Source organism: Protopterus annectens, chromosome 4.part0 (assembly GCF_019279795.1).
Source record: "Protopterus annectens isolate FY-2018-M chromosome 4.part0, PAN1.0, whole genome shotgun sequence".
Taxonomy (NCBI): domain Eukaryota; kingdom Metazoa; phylum Chordata; order Ceratodontiformes; family Protopteridae; genus Protopterus; species Protopterus annectens.
The window spans coordinates 1289436315-1289458548 of record NC_056733.1 but is presented as its reverse complement, the minus strand read 5'-3'; the positions used below and the strand labels follow the sequence as shown (position 1 = coordinate 1289458548).

The 22234-nt window shown below is 37.4% G+C and overlaps 1 protein-coding gene across 1 annotated transcript in view; it reads left to right on the top strand.

Moving 5' to 3' along the window:
* The first annotated feature begins 1187 nt into the window (after positions 1-1187).
* The window catches only part of LOC122800434 (vomeronasal type-2 receptor 26-like), a 243397-nt gene continuing 222350 nt past the window's right edge, over positions 1188-22234 (top strand). Inside the window, exons 1-2 of the mRNA XM_044069879.1 lie at positions 1188-1193; positions 1274-1501. Coding sequence (XP_043925814.1) covers positions 1188-1193; positions 1274-1501 — 234 coding nt within the window. The remainder of the gene's footprint in view (positions 1194-1273; positions 1502-22234) is intronic.

Sequence of the window (22234 nt, the reverse complement as noted above, 5' to 3'; positions counted from 1 at the left end):
AAGTACCCACAAATTCCTTGTATAAACATATATTTAAAAAAAATAAATAACTTTAAATGTACTGTTTTCAAGCTATATATGAGTGTATTAATGGTAGTGACTGTCACATAAATGGAAAATGCTGAATATATCATGTCAAGCAGAACGCCTCCTTGGCCCTCTTCAAAAGGAACCTTAAAAATTGGATGGGAGATAGAAAATTCACCTCAGGGATCACGTCAGTCGCCCTGCTAGACAGGGGCCCAGGGAAGTAAATAATGTTGGAAGAAATATCCAGGGAATTGTTATGGCTAGGCTTGTATAGGCCCTAGGGCTGATGGCTTAGTACCAACCTATGAACCTATGAACCTATATGTGGATAAATAGGTTGCATTCAGACAATATTTTCAGGTCTGAATGAGTGCCAGCATAAAACCTGTTTTAGAATTGACATAATATAGAAGTTAACATTTTTATGTATTCATATATTTATTTTAGTTTAGTGTATGCATTTTTTATTTTTTTTTTTGTTTTGATCATGTGACTATTGATCATGTGATTGAATCTGGGTTTATAAATTCAAACTGGTAGTAATTGTGTGTTTTATGACCTGAAGAAGCATTTTGTGAAAGCATCCAGCTTATGTATTTGTTAATAAATTTGTGTGTTCTGTTGTGGTTGCAATGTATTTTACTCTGTTTTATAAGGCAGGCACAGTGACATCTTCCTTTAGCTTAGATCAGGGCCAGAGGTGTAAGCAGGAAGTAACATTCGAATATTAGCATGTTCCTTTAATTTACATCAGAGTCAAAGACGCAATGACATAGTAGACACACGGCAACAGAAATATAGAGCAACTAGGCTTTCGCAGCCTAGAAAATGCAAACTAATACAAAACATGTTCTATTAACCTATTTTTTAAGAACATTTAAAATTTGTCCTTATTTTTGGGTCTTTGTCTCCTGGTTGTTATTGGCCTTTCCAGATTTCTTGCACTAAGAGGTTGACCGGTATGATGCTGATTTCAAGTCATTATGATGAAACTAATATAAGTTAATGATGTTAATGAATGGTTGATAGTCCAAGTGAGAGTGTGATAGACGGATAAAATGCTTGCAAACAGGTATGATTCATTGAGTTGAAACTTAGTTTCAAAAGTTATTCTGCACACAGTACTATGATCCACAGCATAGAAATAAATGCAAATCATGAAAGTAATTTATTTGAACTAAGTAAGCCAACAAGGCTCTATTAAAATAACTGCAGTATTAAATTTCATTTCATTTTCATGTAGCTTCTACAACATGTCAAGAACATTCGTTTTCAAGGAAAAAATGGCGAAGTTGTATATTTTGACAGCAATGGCGATCCACCAGCTCGCTATGATATTCTGAATTTTCAGCTATTTTCTAATGGCACTAGTAGATATACCCAAGTGGGCAGCTTTGATTCAAGTGCACCAGAAGGGCAAGAAATTAACATAAATCAATCAGCTATATTATGGAATGGAGGAAGCAGTGAGGTTAGCATTTCTATTTTCATATGTTTGTAGGTAACATTTTTTTTTTATCTCATCATTTGATATCTGTAAAACAAGAACTGAAACAAAATAATATAGTAAAGGGAGCATTAGATGTAAGTTACTTTTTCATATTTAATAAAGTGGCATTTACATACAGCTGGGTACACAAGGGGAAACGTATAGCATAGGATAATGAAAAACATGGCAAATTTAAAGATTAAGCATCTAGAAAATGAAGATGTCTGGAGAGACCTATTGCTTTCTCATATTTGAAATAGAATTTAATGTGCTGAATTTAGCTTCACACTTATGAAAATGAGTATGCAGATTATGCAAAATCATTAAACTGATGGATTAGCTGATTTAATACTAGTGTTGAAGACAAAATACACACACACACACACACACACACACACACACACACACACACACACACACACACACACATATATATATATATATATATATATATATATATATATATAGTTATGTATGTATATTGCAAGACCAGTTTATTAAACTGTTTAAGCATAAACTTTGAGCTAAGGGAAAATGTAAAATATGAAATAAAATCAAAAATGCATGGCAGAAGGATCATCTACACAGCTTTAGTACTCGATTGAAAGCACCAACTGGGAAATGCTGCTTTACTGATATCAGCAGGAAACTTGAAACATTGAAAATGTAGACATGCATCATTGGCAGTGTAAGGAATAATGTTCTGTATAGATCAAAAATGTACTCAGACAGTTTGCTGAATTTCCTCTCTTCAGAAATAAAGGCTAATGAAAACAAAGGCTGTAAACCTTAAAAAAAGGAAGTTAATATAGAATTGAAGGGAGAGAATGCAGATTATGTTACAAAAGATAGTGCAGATGCTGTGGTGGAGAGTTTACCCATAAGATATGGTGTTCAGCATCACGAATACTGTGTGTTAATTGCAAAATTACGAGGCAACTCTGACACAGTATTGCAAAAGCAAGAGTAAAAGTAATAAACATTACTCCAAAAAATTATCGGAGAGGGAGTTAGACAAGGAGAGTGAAGGACACAGACTTCAGAGTATCCGTAAAAATTAGCAGAAAGCAATAATGGAGAATGAAACAAGATGAAAAAACAACACTGCTGTATGCAGTGTAAATTCAACAGACAATGCATCACAGCAAGAGAAAGAAGAAAGCATATCTAACAGTGAAATGTGAGCCCTAATATAACCAGCCTCAGATACAGTACGAGAGCTCATGGAACAGGATAACATGAGAAAATATGCTGTTACAGTGAAAAAGAACCAAGGAGCACTCTTTCCCAAAAGGACAGACCATGCTTTTTACTCAGTTCAGAGATGCAACAAATTACATAAAAGATCCAGCAATTAATGTGACACACAAAAAACGCACTGCCACATGGCACTGCTGATAGCCTCAGTACAGTGTGGAAGTATGTTTCATGTTGGCACTATTAGCTATTGCAGTTTTATTAAGGAAATATTACTGACTGCATCTCCATAACGTATTGCCACTATATTAGGGTCTGTGGGAAAGGGAACATTATATCCATCCAGTTGAATGGCATCACATTGATTACATTTAGAGTTGCGGAAGGTGCTCTTGGGTCATCTGGAAAGTGATAGATTTTGAGAGAGTTCTTGGTAAAGCCAACATTTATATATTGTTAATGTTCTTTGATTGTTTTGGAATGAGATGTTTGTGCACATATTGTTAAGCAACGAATCCATGACAGTGGTGGTGGTAAAATAATTACAACTATTATTTAATCTTGATATTGAACCAGAAAGAGACAGATTCTTGGTGTACAGGACTGAAAGTCAAGAAAAGTCTAAGACTGTAATGAATAGACCTTCATTAAATTAATGAATTTTTTATCTCTCTCACAATTTTTTTTTGTTTTGATACAAGTTTGTACTTAAATTGAAATAAAATATATAATTGAACAACAAGGTACCACAAAAATGAATATTTGGGAGTTCTTTACCATGGACCCTGTAAGACAGCAAGTCTGATGTTCTGAATGCAATCATTTATTAGATGTGCTTTTATCTCAAAGAATTGTGTGTGCTTGACAATTCACAGCTTTTATAATTAGATATTGAACAATGAAAGAAAAGCTATGTATACATGTGCATGCTTATATATAATGTGTGTGTGTGTGTATATGGTTTACTATGGTAAGGTCAAAGTGGGTTCGGTCGAACCCACTTCAGTCAAAGTTCAGAGGCCGAGAGGCAACAATGTCGAACCTGACATTGTTGAAGTACGAATCCTGCACCTATCTTGACCCATGTTGAAACCCGTTCTGAGGTCGAAGTTGTCATATTGACATTGTCGTTTTCACGGTCGTGGGTCAATGATCCCATCATCCGATGGGGTCCAGTTCAACCTTACCATAGTAAGCCTATGTATACATCTCTATATATATATATATATATATATATATATATATATATATATATGAGTCTAGGACACATGCTTGACTAGCATATGTCCGAATCATAAAACATCGAACACACATACATGAAAGCGCTTAACATCGAAAAGTGCTTCCGTGTATGTGTAGTTAAGAAAAATATATATACGTTTCTGCAGGGGGGCTTCACCCCCCTGCACCCCCCACCCCCCTACTTTATTATTCTCACTCCAAGATTGTACTATAGTGGGGAAAATGGAATTTTACCTTACCCGCACTGTAGTCCGATCTACAAAACAGGCACACATACACAGAAGCGCTTGTTGATGTTAAACGCTTTCGTGTATGTGTGTTCGATGTTTTACGATTCGGACATATGCTAGTCGAGCATGTGTCCAGATCCCATAAATATATATATATATATATATATATATATATATATACACACACACATATACATATATGCAAACACACACATATATATATAGAGACAGATGCAAAATATCAAAAGTATTAACACATTGCCAGATATACTGCTGCTTTGTATATACTGACGATGCACATTGATTTTGGTTAGGTTAGTCATTATACAAATTTCCTGAGTTAAAAAGGAAAAAAATATTCATATTTAAACTCTTGTATTGCTAAAGTGAATGTCTCACAATAAGATAATTTATAAGTGAACCCTTGTTCTTCATGACAGACAAAGCAATGTAGTGCAACAAAAGTAAAATCTTTCATACCTAACTGCCAGCATGTCTGTTTCTTGAAAAGGTAAGGTACTCACAATAGAGAAATATTACTCTGCAGCCTATATTCATGACAAATAATTTCATAAGATGAGGTGCAATGGTCAAGCACCTATTTGTAGCTGCAGAATCAGAGAAGGGCATCTGTGAAGCTGGGTAATTGCTATCACAGGGAAATATTTGTTTTCATGAATAGTTGAAATTACGAAAGCAGGATCAAACACAAATCTGGGGGAAATCCAATAGGCAGTGGCGGCTGGTGACTTCAAGTTAAAGGAGGTCTACAGGAGACAGCTGAGTGGGTGGGGCCAATGTGAAGGGGTGTGACCAACTAGAAAGGGGTGGAGCTATGCTCAAAACCACAACAACTGGAACTTTAATTAAATACGCTGCCCTGGGTGCCACCATAGCTCTCAACCTTCCATCTCCAAAATGAGGAACACTAGCCCTCATAATGTGGAACAAATGGGCAAAATGTGGAACACATACTAATGGCTTACTAACAACTTCAACTAGGAAGGCCATAGGATGGTGAAAATATGCTGGTTTTACTTATAAAGAAGATCTTTTAATGAACTAATATGATTCATTTCTATTTACCATGGATTTCACTTAAAAAAAAATCCTAACACTAAATGTGTGACAGGGTTTTTCAATGTGGAACATTGAGGAACTTTGAGGAACATGAACTTTTTAAGACCCCAAATGAGGTACGTTCCTCATATTGAGGTACACTTGAGAGAGATATGTGCCAAACAGTCATTACGAGAGCCCAATCAAGACAAAATGAAGTGTAGAAGAAAAAATATTTCAATGCATTGGCTACATGACAACTTACTTAATATCCAGATGGAAACAGGTTGTGAGGCATGAAAAAATAAATTACTTTTTAAATACATTACTGGAATGCCAGTCAAAATCAAGTATAAAAAACAAGCAGCACTCACCTCAAACCACTACTCCTTGCACTGCAGTTCTAATTATAATTTATATTCAGCTTTATAAAATTACCAAGTAACATGCTGAAAGTGACAATCTCTGTAATACCCCCAACTTGTAAAAATGTTTCTTATCCAAAAAAGACCTGCTGCCTGACACAACTATCTACTTGCTTCATGGGGAAGACATGATCAAAGTAAAAAATGAACAGCAAACAAGAAACAAGCTCAAGATAAATTGCTTAAAGGATTCCTGCACAAGTTATGGACCACACATGATAGATTGGCATTCTGTTTATTTTATGGGTAAGCCTGCAAAGATGACTGCAGGTCTCCAACAAAAGATGACTGCAAGTCTTCAATAAATGTAATGAGCTTCTGAAAATACTGTAATCCTGTCCTTTTATTACAAATGCTGTCATATGCATTTCAGTACCCAAGGCTTATACATTATCTAGTTATGTAAATATTCTCTGCATGGCAACAACAAAAAGGTTTTCAATGCTGGTAATTCTTTAACAGTATGCTTATTAAAGCTTACTTGCATCTTACAATCTCCGACAAGCTTACCTGATGCTCATTAAATCATTGCTACTTAAACAGAGCAACAGGGCACTGTGACAGCATGCATTTCCTGAATAATAAGAAGCATAAATCAACAGTATAAAAATCTGACAGAAAACCAGAACATTCTGCAAAATCAAGGACAGATGAAAAGCCACGGTTGTACTTGTGGTCTACCTTGGATGGGGGAATACTCTGCACACTTACACTGCATAACTGCTCCTTGCCTTCCTTGGACACATCCAGAGCCACTACAATGGGGAGTGCAACAAGTATGTCATAATTTGAAATGTATCTGGCTGACAGTGATGGCTCTGACACTCATACCTCTCAACTTCAGAGCAAGAAATCTGGACAAAGCCATACATAGAACTAGAAGTGGGACACAGGCCCAAAAATAAGGACAGTTTTTAAATATTGCTGTTATTAACTTAGATAATAGAACAGTAGTAGATCTTGCATTAGTATGAATTTTCTGAAGGGTATGAAATATGAAACTCAAATGTCTGCCATTATTTTCTAACTTCAGTCTTTAATGACTTGCCACTAATTTGCCAGAAAACCACAATTTTATGAAAAACAGACCAAAAATGTGATGCAAAAATATAAAGTTGTCACACAATACAGCTGGGAACCTGTCAAAAAAGGGACAGCTTTAACACTGTTAACTTGAGCAGCTAACAAAATAAGAGCATCTACATGCATTTCTGAAATAAAAGTAATCTATAACTTTGATCATTACAGTTATATATAATTGTAAACCCTCCACATTTTCTTCCAAAATTGCCATTTTGGAGGAGGGATTATTAGGGAAGAGCAACATTTTGAGCCAAAATTGGGGACAATTGAGAGGTTTGGATATTCCTAATTCTACAAAATGATTTCCACGTACCTCTCAACCTCTTAATGCTGGAAATCTGGACAAGGCCAAATATATTGGGGGAACATACAAACACTACTAAAAATTGCTCTTGTATAAACTTAAGACAGTTGATAGAATAACAGGTCTTGCATTAGTATGCATTTTTCTGAAGGTTATGACATCTGAAACTCAATGTCTGTCATTTGGTGACTTCATTCCTAAATGATTTGCTAGAAAACCACAAATTTTATGAGGAACAAACCAAAAATAAGAAACAAATATCTATTCATTCTGCAAAAATATGGACAACTAAGAGGTATAGTTCAACCGGGGCTGTCTGAGTTTGCTACCCCCCCCTCACAAAATCATGGTCGAATGAAGCCTCCCCCCTGCAGCCATTCCAACGTCCCATTCCTTGGTTATTTTGCCCCATTTACCATAAACACTGTAATGTGCATACTGCTTTACTTCTGCGATGATTTAGATTTCATTTGAAAGTTTTATTTTGCATTTTACACACAAACCCTAATAGATATCTGTTAAACAAAGCAATGCAGTCTCACAATGAAAATAGACTTAGCATTAAAACTTCTCTGCCCTTGAAACTCACATGCATTGAAACAGCATTGAAACCCACATTCAAAGAAAATACATTTTAACAGTGGCAGATAAAGATTAACTCTGGGCTGTTTTCAAAATCATAGGCCCCTTGAACATGAAACATACACATGCTCTTTGATACACCTTCCTGACTGTATTACATTATATTCCTTGTACAATACAGTACAGTTGTTAGTGGGCATTTTAAATTTATTGTTTTGAACATTTTTCCAGTAAACAATGAAACAAAATGCATGCACCAATGACAAAACTGCCCAATTCATAACATTTCCATCATAAAACATCTACTCAACCTTCTATAATCCACCAGTATCAGTAAATATGCACAATCACTGAAGTAGTAAAATCCACATTAAAGAAATCTGTAACTAATAAAGAGGTTGCTGCTAGCAAACAACTTTATATGTCATTGTTTCATCTACAAATAAAGTGCCTGTTGCCCTTGAAGAATACATTGCCTTTGTTGCATGCATTAAAAAAACGATAAGTTAGTAATACCGCATTAGGGAATGGATAGCAAACTGATAACAGATTCATAGTTACTAGGTATCTTTGCCAAGAAGGACTAAAGCATCCACTCCTTTTACAACACAGTACAGTATTAGCAATGCATCTACCTACTGTGGGAGTAGAACCCACAGCCTTCTGCATCAAAGGCAAGTACACTACCTGTTGTGCTATTAACAATGCAAGCAGAGTTTGCATAAGCAGCACTAAACTTTTGTTCCCCTGCAGCTCTCAGCTCCTTGTAAAATCTACTCGACACTCAGCTGTATCTCTGAACTTTGCAGCACAAGATATCTGGAAAAAGCCAAAATTTATTTGGGGGGGGGACAAAAGGCCAAAATCCAGGGACACATTTTAAACATTGCTTGTATAATGTTGGAAAGTTGCTAGAATAAAATACTGTGTTACCACCATACCTTTCACTGCCATGTCTTGAACCCAGGGGACCCTGTGCAAAACAGTCAGAGAAACATACCACTATGCCAAAAAAGCTGAAGCAGAGGAAGACAAACTTAAATGGCTACTATTTAGTGAATTCAGTTCTCACCATAGCTGTCAACCTCTTAGCAAAACACACCTGAAAAAAGCCAATAATGTGGGAATACAGCTGCCAAACATATTCATTGAATTCAGTTCTCACCATAGCTCTCAACCTTAGCACAAAATACCTGGACGAGGCAAATAATGGGGGACTACAGTCCCAAATATATGGGCAAATTTCAAATATCCATGTTATAAACTTAGACAATTGCTAGAATAAAAGGTTTTGTTTTACCATGTATTTTCTGAAGAATATGAAGTCTGAAATTCAAATGCCTGTTATTTTTAAACATTTGTTAACCAGGAAACTAGTCGGATTTGGAACAAAACAAAGCCAAATTTCAGCAGAGCAGGGAGAAACACTCCAGACACATATTTGTAAGGGATAGGAGGACAGGCAGACTCCACACAGAAGGCACCCCAGCTAAGAATCAAATCAGAGAACCTGTAGCTGTCAGGCAACAATGCTACCAGTGCACCACTGCACTACAAACCTTTGCAATGAAATATGAAGATACAGAAACCACAGATTTTATGTCGAACAGAACAAATATGAGGCAAAAATCTGCATTTTTTTACAAATAATGGTGGGTAGGAAATTCAGGTCCTTTCCTCCTGCATCCAAGTTACAGGGTTCAAGCCTGGGTATTTCTACCCACCACTATGTGTTAACAAGGGCATTTTACCCACACCCCCCCCTTTGGTTTGAACAGGATATCTCCACTAAGATTACATCAGAACCATGGGTTGTGATATTTCCACTAACGGAGCTGCCTTGCTGATCAACACACACACCTTACCTGTAAATGGGTCCGGAAAGCAAACCAGGTCCAACTCCATTGTCCCGAAGCAGCAAAACCCGCGCTCAACGTAACACTTCCCTGCAGAGCTCCTGAACTTAACTTACCTCACTCCTGATTGGTCCTGTGCTCAAATCCCTGCTTACCTCCTCTCTTGATTGGTCCTGTCTGCGGCTCAAGCAGTCCAGAGCTCCTCCCACATGGCATCTTGGGCATCTGTGGGGCAAAAAATACCTTCTCTGGACTGCTAACTTAGGCAGTCAGTGTTTGCAGAGATTCCTGGGCATCTGCGGGGCATGCGCGGTAGTTCCGGTACTCTGTAAAAAAAGAAAAATTATTATTTTTTTAAGTTTATGGTTCATGTTCAGTATTTCTTTTATTTCTAGGTGGGAGGGCTGCAGTCTTGCAGACTGATAGCACGAGCCGCCCCTGCCAATAGGTGAATATTAATGAATTAATGGTTTCTTCCCCATTGATATAAAAATGTTAATGTTGTGCTCTAAGTGAATGCAGACTCTTGCTTGAAAAAAAGAAACGATTGTAAATATCACACACAATATAAAAATTGTCAGTATATGAAAAGGCGATATATCCGTTAGTAAAATATAAGCAAAAATAATGAGAATAATAAAGATAGTATGGTGAAAAATAAGGTGATCACCAAGGAGCATAAGACTGAAGATCAGAACAAAAAAAAGGTCAGGCAAAAGTGAAAGAAAGAGATGAAACAAAGGTGGGATGGTCAAGCACAAAAAATAAAAATAAAAAAAAAACATATTGTTTTCAGACACTACAGTTTACAGTAATCCACTAAATTATTCCATATGACTTCTTCAGAAAATATTGACAATACTGCTCATTGTAATCCACTAATAATCTGCTAGTAATCATCACTGACTGAAGATACCCATGATATTAGAGTTGACATATCTAAAATTGGGTTAAACTCTCTAAAAGTTTATGCTAAATGAGATAAATCCAACAGATATTTTCTTAATTGTATGAATTATGTAATAGTACCATCCTGTTATTGGTCAGTATTGTTACCAGCAAAAAATAATCACATTTAACTGATCACAGTGTTAGAGCAGAGGTGATACTAAATTGCTTTAGGAATGTAAACTGTTAGAGATACATGGGATATCCATTAGCATCTCCTCTTGAATAACCAGGTTCCTTAGACAAGAAAGTATTATTCCTGAATAAAATTTATCCTAATTTGGGGCTGAATTTGGATAGAAAATAAGTAACTACTCTACTACTCTCATAAATATAAGTTTTAAAAAATATTCTTAATCAATAGTATTTCAGCTGTTTGATGCAAAATACTAATTAATTCTTTGATGAAAAACTAGCAACACATACAATAGAATTCCAAGTTATTGCACAGGTGCCCTCATTTATTTAATTGCTTCCATACGTATTTAGCTATTTGTTAATCTTGAAGGTAAGCTAGTTCAAAGACCCTTTGCAGTGGCGCCCTTTGCTATGTGAGCATTACACATTCACATAAATCAGATTCAGAAATCAGTCCAAACATTCAAGTGCAGAATGAGTCACATAGAAAAAGAGCAGATGAACAAGTGAAGTATAATCTAAGAATAGTTATAAAAAATGTACAGACCGAAATTGGGTTTATAGATATAGAGTTACAGTTAAAGATGTATATAGAATATAATAGGTGCTGAAAAAAATCATGTCCTAGGAGAAAATATCATATGATATACTTTTTCTCTGCCTACTAATGTCAGAAAAAAAAAATAAATGGGTGCAGTAGAGGTCAGCCTCTAAGGTGCAGAAACTTGTTATGCTTGATATATTCATAATGTTTATATATTTACAACATATCGGTAGTCCTCTATTTCAGTACTTGAACTAATATACACTATCACTCATGCAATCTTCACTGCCTGAAAACTCTTAAATGCTTATCTTTCTGGGAAAGTACCTGATTTAATTTGTATACTTAAATACATCATGAAGATGGAAAATATATCAACTCATGGCTAAAATTTTCCAAGGAGGTTAACCATTTAAGATACTGGTAAATAACATATAAAGGATAAAGTTCAGAAAAAAGTTCAGTTACAGATTTGCTGTTCTGAACTGTTTGTAAGTTTCTTGGAGGCCAATGCTTGCTTGGGCTAAAGGGAAGTCTCTGTGTTCATCAGTGGCAGTGATTAACACTGAGCAGCCTTCCTGCCCCTGTAGGAGTGGTTACTGCCTAGAAACTATAGTTTTATTGGTCATTTTGGGTCAATTCCATCTTTCCATGCTTGATAGTTATTGCTGAAGCACCTACCAAGGGGAGAAAATGCTGAGAGAAGGAAGGAGCCACTTTTGAGTTTTTAAGTATTTTCTTCTGATTTTTTTGTTTAAAATTACTGCTTTGCCGCCTACTTTTGGACATTTTCTGGCTTGCTAAAGTTGATATCTGTATTAGAAACAGTATTTAGAACACATCTAGAGCCTGTTTACTGAATTTCCTGTGTTGCACTTAATTTAAAAACATTTTTTTCTTAAAATTGCATTTTACCTGACTCTGGCCTAGCACTCAAGTGTGGAGTCATTTATTGCACTGTTCTGACTATTTTGCTACTTGTGTATCTCTGCTACCTTTAAACTAAAGCAATAAAAATAAAAAAAATCTTGCTTTTTTCCCACTTTCTGAAATTTAAAAAAGTTCAGGTACAGATTTGCTCTTCTGAACTGTTTGTAAGTTTCTTGGAGGCCAGTGTTTGCTTGGGCTAAAGGGAAGTGTCTGTGTTCATCAGTGACAGTGATTAACACTGAACAGCCTGCCTGCCCCTTTAGGAGTGGTTACTGCCTAGAAATATTTTGGGCTAATTCCTAGCTTTTTCAAGTTCCCTGCCTTAAAGCCCTCTTTTGCGGGTTTAAACTATTCCCGGCTCCACAAAGTCTGCTCTTCACTTTTTCCTGTAGAGCTGTTCTAAATCTCAAAATAAGCACTCAATTTTCATTCTAAAGCCCTGTACTTGATCTTATAAGTAATCTTATAAGTAAACACTAACTAAAGCACTACACCCTCTTATACTCCTTATAAGTACTTGGCTCCCTATTGGTCCTTTCTGTTCAGTCAAAAAACTGTTCCTTATACTGTTCTGGCATGTCCAATGGTCAGTTTCGGGTTTACTCTCCAGTCCAGCTGGGGAATCTGGGTATCTTAAGGCAATGTTACAACTGCCTTATGTACACAGACCGCCCTCTCCTCCTCCCATCAAACTCAAATATATGTGAGAGATGCAGCTATATAGCTAAACTGGAGGCTGAGCTCTCTCAACCCAGCACTGGCACAGTCAGTCAGGAGGAGAAGGTAACCACACACACCACTATTCCAGTCTCACTTAGACCTATCACATCAGCAAACCTAACACATAAACACACAAAAACATACTCAGAGGCTCTAAATAAAAATCTGCCAAAGCAGCAGAGGCCTCCAAAGCAGAAATCCAAGCAACCGCTTGCCCACAACAATACCCACGTATCACATATTTCACAAAGTCAGTGTGCCACACATCCACAGCCCTTAAGGCTAAACAACACACCTAGCACACTTGTAATAAGGGACTCTCTTGTCAGACACACTGACGTCCCACTCACCAGACTGAACAAGGAGAAGGTCACTGTAAGCTGCCTGTCGGGTGCCAGGATCCGCCACATAACACAAGCACTCAGGTCACTCCAAGGCAAGTACAAATATGACTCCGTCATTGTCCATGCTGGTGTGAATGACCTGAGACATACCTCCCTGGACTACATGAAAAGAGACATAGAGAAGCTCTCTGATCATGTAGCCCAGACCGGTATGACCCTGACCTTGAGTAGCATCTTGCCCTCACCAAGAATGATGCTACAGTATAAAGACAAAATGATCAGTTTTAACAATTGGCTAAAGTATTGGTGTCATTCTAAGGGGATTCAGTGTCTGTCAGCCTGGAATGACATGCTTGACAAGCCACGTTGCTTCGCTAGGGACGGCTTGCACCTGTCACCCCTGGGCTTTCAAATACTGGCTAAGGCTTTTGCCATTCCCATAGTGCCTTTTTTGGCAAGGCTCAAAAGACAAACCCACCTCCATAGACAACACAAGAAAAAAAAAACTAAGGGTAATGTTGCTCCATGCCAGAAGTCTAAACCTCAAGATGCACGCACTTGAGGCTGTCCTCAGTATGGAGAATATCGATATCTGTGCAGTGACAGAGACCTGGTTCAAGGCCCCAGAGAGCACCCCAGCACTACCAGGTTATACCTCATACCATGCTTTTCGGTCCCAAAACTTGGACTGAACCACAAAAGGAGGGGGAGTATCCATATTCATCAAAGATACCCATACCTCCAGATTAGTGGCACTACACGAAGCATCAGAGACCATCCATGTACAGTTAACAGTGGGCAAAACTGCCTTTCAGTTCGTAGCCTGCTACAGACCATCCTCCCAAACTCAGGAACCCCACTCAGCCTTCCTGAGAACACTGGAGAATATGAAGGTCTCTCCAAACACAATAATATTGGGTGACTTCAACTACCCAAACATCGACTGGGAAAACTACTCAAGCCCCAACACCCTTGCCCAATGGTTCCTAGAATTTATAAACTCAAATGCTATGGAACAAGTGGTTACCACTCCTACAAGAGGGGATAACATATTGGACCTGGTCATCACAAATATGGGGACTCTATGTTCCACACCAGAGGTATGTCCCTCATTGGTAAGATCAGACCATAAATTAATCTCACTGGACATCCATATCCCATCCCCACTCCCAGCCAAGGAAATCACGGTGAAAAATTTCTGAAAAGCAAATTTCACACTTCTCGAAACCGAGGTGGAATCCTTCAAAGCTACCGGACCAGTGGAAAATACTGCCCAAACAGCAGAATCCTTTACAAATGCATTCTATGGACACCTACAGGAATGCATGGATCATGCTATCCCAAATAAAACCAAGACTCACTCCTCCAAAGGCAGGAGACCAGTCTGGTGGACCCCAGCCATAAATAAGCTATACAAGATAAGGAGGAAGCTGCTATATGATAGAGCAAAATCCCAAAAAGGGAAGGCATCTCTGATCAGTACTAGCAAGAAAATACAATCCCTCATAAAATTATCTAAGGCCAGCTTTGAAAGAAAAATTGCACAAGACACTAAAGATAATCACAAGGCCTTCTTTAGTTATGTCAGGAATCTGGGGGGCAACTCCCAGATATGCTCTGAGTTAGTACAAAATGACAAAAAATACACTGATCCCACAGACATTGCCAACATCCTGGCAGACAGGTTTAATGCAAACTTTTCCCACCCTTCCCCCCCAAAAGACCAAATGTCTATCCCAACAGAATGTAGCCTCCCTGACATCACAAATGCACAAGTGAGAGCTGCCCTCTCCAAAGCAAAAAACGCAGCATCAATGGGACCAGATGGTGTCCTGGGCTGCGTCTTACACGAGCTCCAAGAAGAACTAAACCCTCACATAAAGTCACTGTTCAATCTCAGCCTTACTACAGGATATGTACCCATGGAAAGGCATACAGCAACAGTGGTCCTGGTCCACAAAGGTGGTGCCACAACAGAACCAGGAAACTATCGCCCTATAAGCCTGACTAGTCTGGTCTGCAAAGCTTTGGAGCGTATCATCATGGAACTCATAAACAAGGACATTGGCAACCTCCAGACACTGGATCCCACCCAATTCGGCTTTGTTAAGGGCAGATCTTGCCTCTTGAAACTGGTTGACTTCTTTGAAACAGTTACCAATGCCATAGATGAAGGGAAGGTAGTCCACACAGCCTACCTGGACCTTGCAAATGCCTTTGACACAATAACCCACTCGGGCATTATAAATAAGCTCACCAGCTTAAATATCAACCCCTATGTCACAAGATGGGTTGCAAATTGGCTCAGGGATAGCACGCACATGGTCAGTATTGCAGGTGCCATGTCAGACTTCAAACCAGTTACAAGTGCATCCCACAAGGCTCAGTCCTGGGACCTCTCTTGTTCGGTATATACTTCTCTGAGGTACAGTCTAATATGGGAGGACTTTGGCTGACCAGGTTTGCAGATGACTGCAAGCTGGTCGTCATAATCGAGTCTCTGGCTGACACAAGCATCCTCCAAAAGGATCTCACAGAGACAGATAACTGGTGCCAGAGCCATGGCCTTAAGCTAAATGCCAAAAAGAGCATAGTTATCCCCTTTGGGAAAAAAAAAGTGCCCACAAATTACCACATAGGTGGTAATCCATTAAGTATGGAAGAAGTAATTAGGGATTTGGGGACCCAAGTAGATAGAAACCTCTCTTTTGACAATCACATTGCCAGAGTGGTTAGAAAGACCTTCTATATAGCCCACCTTATCACGAAAGGGTTCACATCTAGAACAAGAGAGGTCATTGTGCCCCTCTACTCATCACTCATCAGGCCCATAATTGAATACAATGTCCCATTTGGGATGTACCTTACCCGGCACCTGCAGCAACTGGAGAGGCCCCAAAAGTACCTCACCAAGAGGATCAAGGGACTCAAACAGATGCCCTATGCAGTTCGGCTAAAGAAACTCCAGCTCTACTCAGTTGCTTACCACCTACTCAGAGGTGATCTATGCCTGATGTATAAAGCCATGTCCAACCCAGAATTAATGGACATGCTCCACCTCAGGAAATCCAAATCCCTTAGAGCTACACGCTCCAGGGACTTAAACCTCAGCACAGAAATAAATAGGACATGCAGGAGGGACAGATTCATATCCCAGAGACTGCCCCCACTCTGGAACAGAATCCCAGTCCATGTTAGTCAGAGCCCCTCTCTGACCTTCTTCAAGAGAAATCTTGACGAGTGGATGGGAGATCGTAACTTCACCCCTGGGATCTCTTCTGTGTCTCTGCTAGACAGGGGCACAGTAAACTAACCTTAAAAGGGCTATCTTCTGTGGCCTACTCTACAGAGGCACAGTAAACCGATCTAAAAGGGTGGCGAAAGCCAAACACACTCTGGCTAGGCTTGTAAATGCCCCAGGGCAGATAGCCTAGTAAAAACCTATGAACCTATGAAAGTCAAGAAAAAAAATAAAAACAAGATTAATCTCTCCCCATTTGAACATTGCTGTTTAAGATTTGCTCAAGAGGCCTTAAGTATGAACACAGTAAACATGTATTATTTGTAAATTGCAATATAACAGACAAGGATTTACCATGCACTATCGCAAATAATAAACTAAAAATATCAGCACAGGCAGAAAAACATAAAAGATACATAGATAAAAATAAAGGAAAAGTACAAAATAAGCAATTTATTGATGACCCAAAAAAGTTTTATAGAGAATTGGGAAATAAGGAATAAGGAATTGAAAGACCACCAAAAAAGAAGAAACAGATACAATTTGGAGAAGTATTTATGAAGATCCTGTCAAACATAACAAAGATGCTAAATAGACAGAAGAAGCAAAAGAAAGAATAAGAAGTTCAAAGGTACAGGATATGAAATGAGATGAAGTAACAGCCAGAGAGACTGAAAAAAAGTTAAGAAAAGCCTCTAATTGGAAACCCCCAGGCCCAGATGCAGTACCTAACTTCTGGTTAAAAGTATTAACATCCTTGCATGAAGATTTAGCTATGAGTAAGAATTATTTATATGCACACCCCAAGCAGACACCAACCTGGCTAACAACAGGAAAAACAATGCTCCTACTTAAGAGTGAACCTGCAAGCTACCCTAAAAATTATAGACCAATAACTTGCCTCCCGATGATATATAAATTATACACTGGAATTGATGCTGGCAGAGTTTATAGTTATTTAGAAGAAAATTTAATTATGGCAATAGAACAAAAGGACAATAAAAGAAAGTCATATGGAGCAAAGATCATTTGTTGTTAAATAAAGTCATAGTGGAGAATTGTAAAAAGGGTAAGAATCTAAGTATGGCATTTGATGGTATCTCACATTCATGGATAAAAGTGTGCTTAAAATGTATAAGATACACTCTATACTGATAACCGACATCACAGCAACCATGAAACAGTGGCAAACCACTTTGCAGTTAAGCCATGATAAAGGGCAAATTATTATTCCAGAGATACAAATCCAAAGAGAGATATTCCAGGTGACTCTCTGTTACCGTTGTTATTTTGCCTTGCCCTTAACCCATTACTCTGTCTGTTTAATAGATTAGGTCATGACTATAATTTGGCTCCCGGAAAGCAAAAAGTATAAAAACGTCTCATCTTCTTTTTGTCAATGATTTAAAACTATATAGCTCATCAGATGAGGAACTGAAAGCACAATTGCAAGTAGTCAAAACTTTCTCAGATGGTATAAGAATGTTATTTGGTGTTGATGAATGTGCAAAAGCAACATTTAAAGTAGGAAAGCTGCAGCACCAAGAAAACATCAGTTTGGGACAAGAATGTGATATTAAAGAACTTTAGCAAGAGGGAGTGTATAAATATTTTGGAATTGATGAAGGATCACCAATAAATCATGAACAAATGAGAATAAAACTTAATAAGGAATATTTTAGAAAATTTAAATTAATCCTGCACACAGTGTTGACATCTAGGAACAAAATTCAAGCTATAAATCACTTTGCACTTTCGGTTCTAACTTACAGTTTTGGAGTGACTGACTGGCCCCAAAAGGTGTTGATAGATAACACAGGAAAACAAGAAGGATGTTTCATGCTCATCAAATGATTTATAAAAATCAGTGCATACCAAGTTTATATATTTCCTGTTCCGAAGGAGGTATGGCCTCCTTGAAACTGATTCCATGTATAGATCTGCAATCATGGGATTGCATACATACCTGCTGACCTCACAAGATGCAAACATAGTGAAAGTTTTGAAACATGAAGAGAATAAATCTAAGATGACTTCCCTTCTTATTCTAGCAGAAGCATATTGGTGCCAACTAGGAATGGAAATCAAACCAGAAGTAGATAAAAATTAGGCAGCAAATAGATGTGCCAAAAATAAAAGAAAGAATATAAGGTGAAGGATCAGATCAGATGTCAAGAAATGCAGAAAATGCATAAATATAGTTGCAAGTATAGAAAACTCCTGGAAGAACCTCATGTTGATCAGGATCGAATACAGGAAAGGTTAAGGTGAGGCAAATTCAAACCAAAAGATGAAACTTAATATTGGCAACCCAAGACAGTGGGCTACATACACATTGGTTTCACAAAGTTCATTGAATGTGGGAGAAACAGATAAATGTTAAGTTTTGTAAAACAGAATTGAAAACAGTCACACACCGTGTTGCTGGTCATGATATACTAATGGCAGAAGGGCTGTATACTGAAAGGCATAATAATGTGGCAAGACTGTAGCACTGGGGATTATGCAAACATTATAATACCAAAGTAGCTGAAAAAACACTGGAAACATGAGCCACAAACCATCATAGAAAATAATGAACTCTACATCACATGGGATCACTCATTACCAACAGTTCAAAAGACAGATGGGAGGAAACCAGATATAGTGGTCCATGATGAGATCGCTGCACCCTGTGACTACAATGTCTTGTGTACAGAGAGACACAAAGTCATAAAATATCAGGATTTGCAGGCAGAAATTAGACCAATGTGGAAGAAAGATACCCAGACATTTCCAATAGTTTTAGGAGCAATCAGTCTTATAAAAAAGAATCTACAATCGTATTTAGATATGTTACCAATACATGTAACTCCATATGAACTGCAGAAGGAGTCATTACTGGGCACAATGTGGGTGCTGTGAAGAGCACTTCTGGCTGATATCAAAGATTGAAACAATACTAATTTCATGAACTTTAATCATATTTTGACATGGGAACAGGGTCCATTCCTGCCATGGTATTAGAAACCCAAAAGATTTGGAGAAATTAAGAGAATGATATGCAAGTTGTTCTTTTTTAAAAAGGCTTTATTCAAAGATGGATAAGTGCAGTACCCATGAAAATTACTTTTTCTGAAAAGGATGACAGGATCACAAACATAAATCTGCAGATGGCCTTACCATTCATTATTTCATCAAAAACAAACCAAGGCTCAGATAAATGGTCAAAACATTCAAAAAACAAGAACCATGAATGAAAAAGAATGCTGACCAAATGCCTTCTAATGAAATTGAACACTTTTGTCTCACTTTTATTGGAGATGTCTTCAGAATACAAATATACAGTGCTGCACAAACCTTTAAATAGGCATATAAGCCATCTGATCTGTCATGTAACCAAGAAATAATAAAAGTAAATAATTTGTTTTATTTGGTATGTACCTTTAAGAACAAGTTTTGTTTGGTACCTGTTTTTGTTTGGAAGCCCACATTTTAAAACATAATTAATAGATATGTCTTTATTTAAAACCAGGGACACCCCAGAATTTAATCTCAATTGCCACAACATCTCCCTGTATTCAATCATATTTCCCATTTCCAGCCCCATACCGGAAACATAATTTCTGCCATTATGAAAAATGTGAACTTTTTATACTGATGTATCGCTATGCATGTTCATTAAGGGCATTAGTTGATTTCTTTTTTGTTTTTATACTATAATTATACTCAGATCTTCCGTCTTCCCACATAGTTTTTATAACCTAATATAACATTGACACTTGAATTTGTCTCTCAGATAAACAACTTAAATCCCCATGAAGTCTTCTTTACCTTTCCCACACTTTCTCTCAAACACTTTTTCACAATCTTCCTCACCTTATTTTTTTCCATAAAACTTTTACAAATAGTTCACTAACTCTCATGCTCAATGCTCAAATATATATTTTCTTTCCCTTACATCCGTAGTATCATCCATCAATGTGTTATCTTAATCTAAACATCCTAGTTGCTTGAATAAAATCTTTTGTAAGTAACTACTTTCCAAATCCAATGTACTGTGTCAATCTCTTATCAATCTGTATACAACCCATTCTTATCAAGCCAGTATTTTACTGTAACTCACGGATGTAAATATTTACTCAGTATAATTGTCCAGATAACAATATTCTTAAAAATGTAACTGTTAATTAACATTTTACATACTGTAGCTTTTCTCACAGGGCCACCATTGAAAATGGGTTACACCCAGTCAGACTTTCCTGGTTTAAAAAATAAATCTGAATTTTTATTTAAATCTAGTGCTCTCCTAAACTACTGAAATAAGTCCAGAAAAACTCTGAAGTCCTGTGAAAATGAACTTGGTGCCAGTAAAACTTGTCAAAGAATGTGTGAGAGAACCAAATTGTTCCCCTTTCTGTGTAAAGGTTATTTAACATGGGATCTGTAGCCAGTACAAGTTTACAGTCTTGCACCATTGTGCATACAGTATGCTATCCACATGCCATGCAATTTAATCAGTATTTTCCAGATAGTGCATTTTTGTGACTCATCTACAATCTGAATATGGGTTGCTTTTATTGGGGTAAGATGGGACTTCATTTGCATGCAAATTGACAGTGACCATGATGATTACTTTTCCCTGCTGACATGTTTTTCTGCACACTGATCTGAGCAACACATCAGTGCAATACTGAAAATAACTCCATTAGATTGTTCAAAAAACTTACTAGCAACAGAGTTCCCTGTGGTGCAGGCAAGCTTGCTACTACAACCATACTTGTCTTAGCTAATCCATGATGATGTTGCCAAGCTGTAACCAGTGGGAGCTCACTCAAGACCAAATGATCACAATTACCATATTATATCATCCTGGATTCATTATCGTGCCTTATGAGTGAATCACACTTAAGAATCACTCTTACATCTGATGTAAGACAGCAGTGCAACCAGCAGCAGTTTAGTTTGGTATAATATTCCTTATTAAGTTATGTATTATTGCTTAGTAAGGTATGTTATACCCTCTTCTGTTCCTGTCAACTGTGTGGAGCCAAAAGCATACATTGCTCCTTTTTGCCATTCCAAAAAACCTTTAGGTAGACTATACATAGCCGCTGAGTAATACGATTCTTGAGGAAGACATATTAAACTGAAATGTGCCAAATGTGTATACCCAGCAATGCACTACACTTATAATAGGAATTGTCTAGCTTGTTATTAACCTTTCTAATTTAAGTTTTACTGTGAATGACATGCCTTCAAATTTAGATAATGCGCATATTATTTAATGTTTATAACACATTATCTCTGCTCCTTTCTACAACATTTTCTCAGCAAGAAGCACTGTCCTGCCTTTTAAGGTCTTTTAGCACTAGCTGTAATAAAAGGTTTGTTTTTCTTTATCCTGCAGCTGCTCACCGTCTGCTCACTCTTATGTCTGGCCCTGACTATTTTTACTTAAATTCACAATGGGAGCCTGTGTACAGTTTTGCGAGGCACTGTTAAACATGAATTAGCATTGCTGCCTTCCTCACTTTTTGGTACACATTTTTTTTACATTTCAGATCCAATGCTCTGATAAATGGCACTGCAGTCCCTCTCAACATCTTATAAATTTTTACTTGCTGCTTTTACTGCTAAAACAATCAGTGCATTCCAAGAGTTAAATTTGTTTCTGATAGCAGATGTTTTTCAATGAGGCCATAATTTAGTTTTCCCACTTTCCTGTTTCCTCAGTATTTTCTGTAATTTCCATGATTACAATCATATGACACTTTTCTCAGCTTACTACTGTAAAATATTTACTAAGGTTCATTGCAAAAGAATCACATTTCAACATTTATGCTGTTTACCAATGGTTTGTGGTAAAAGGTTGTTAATAACCTTACCAGGT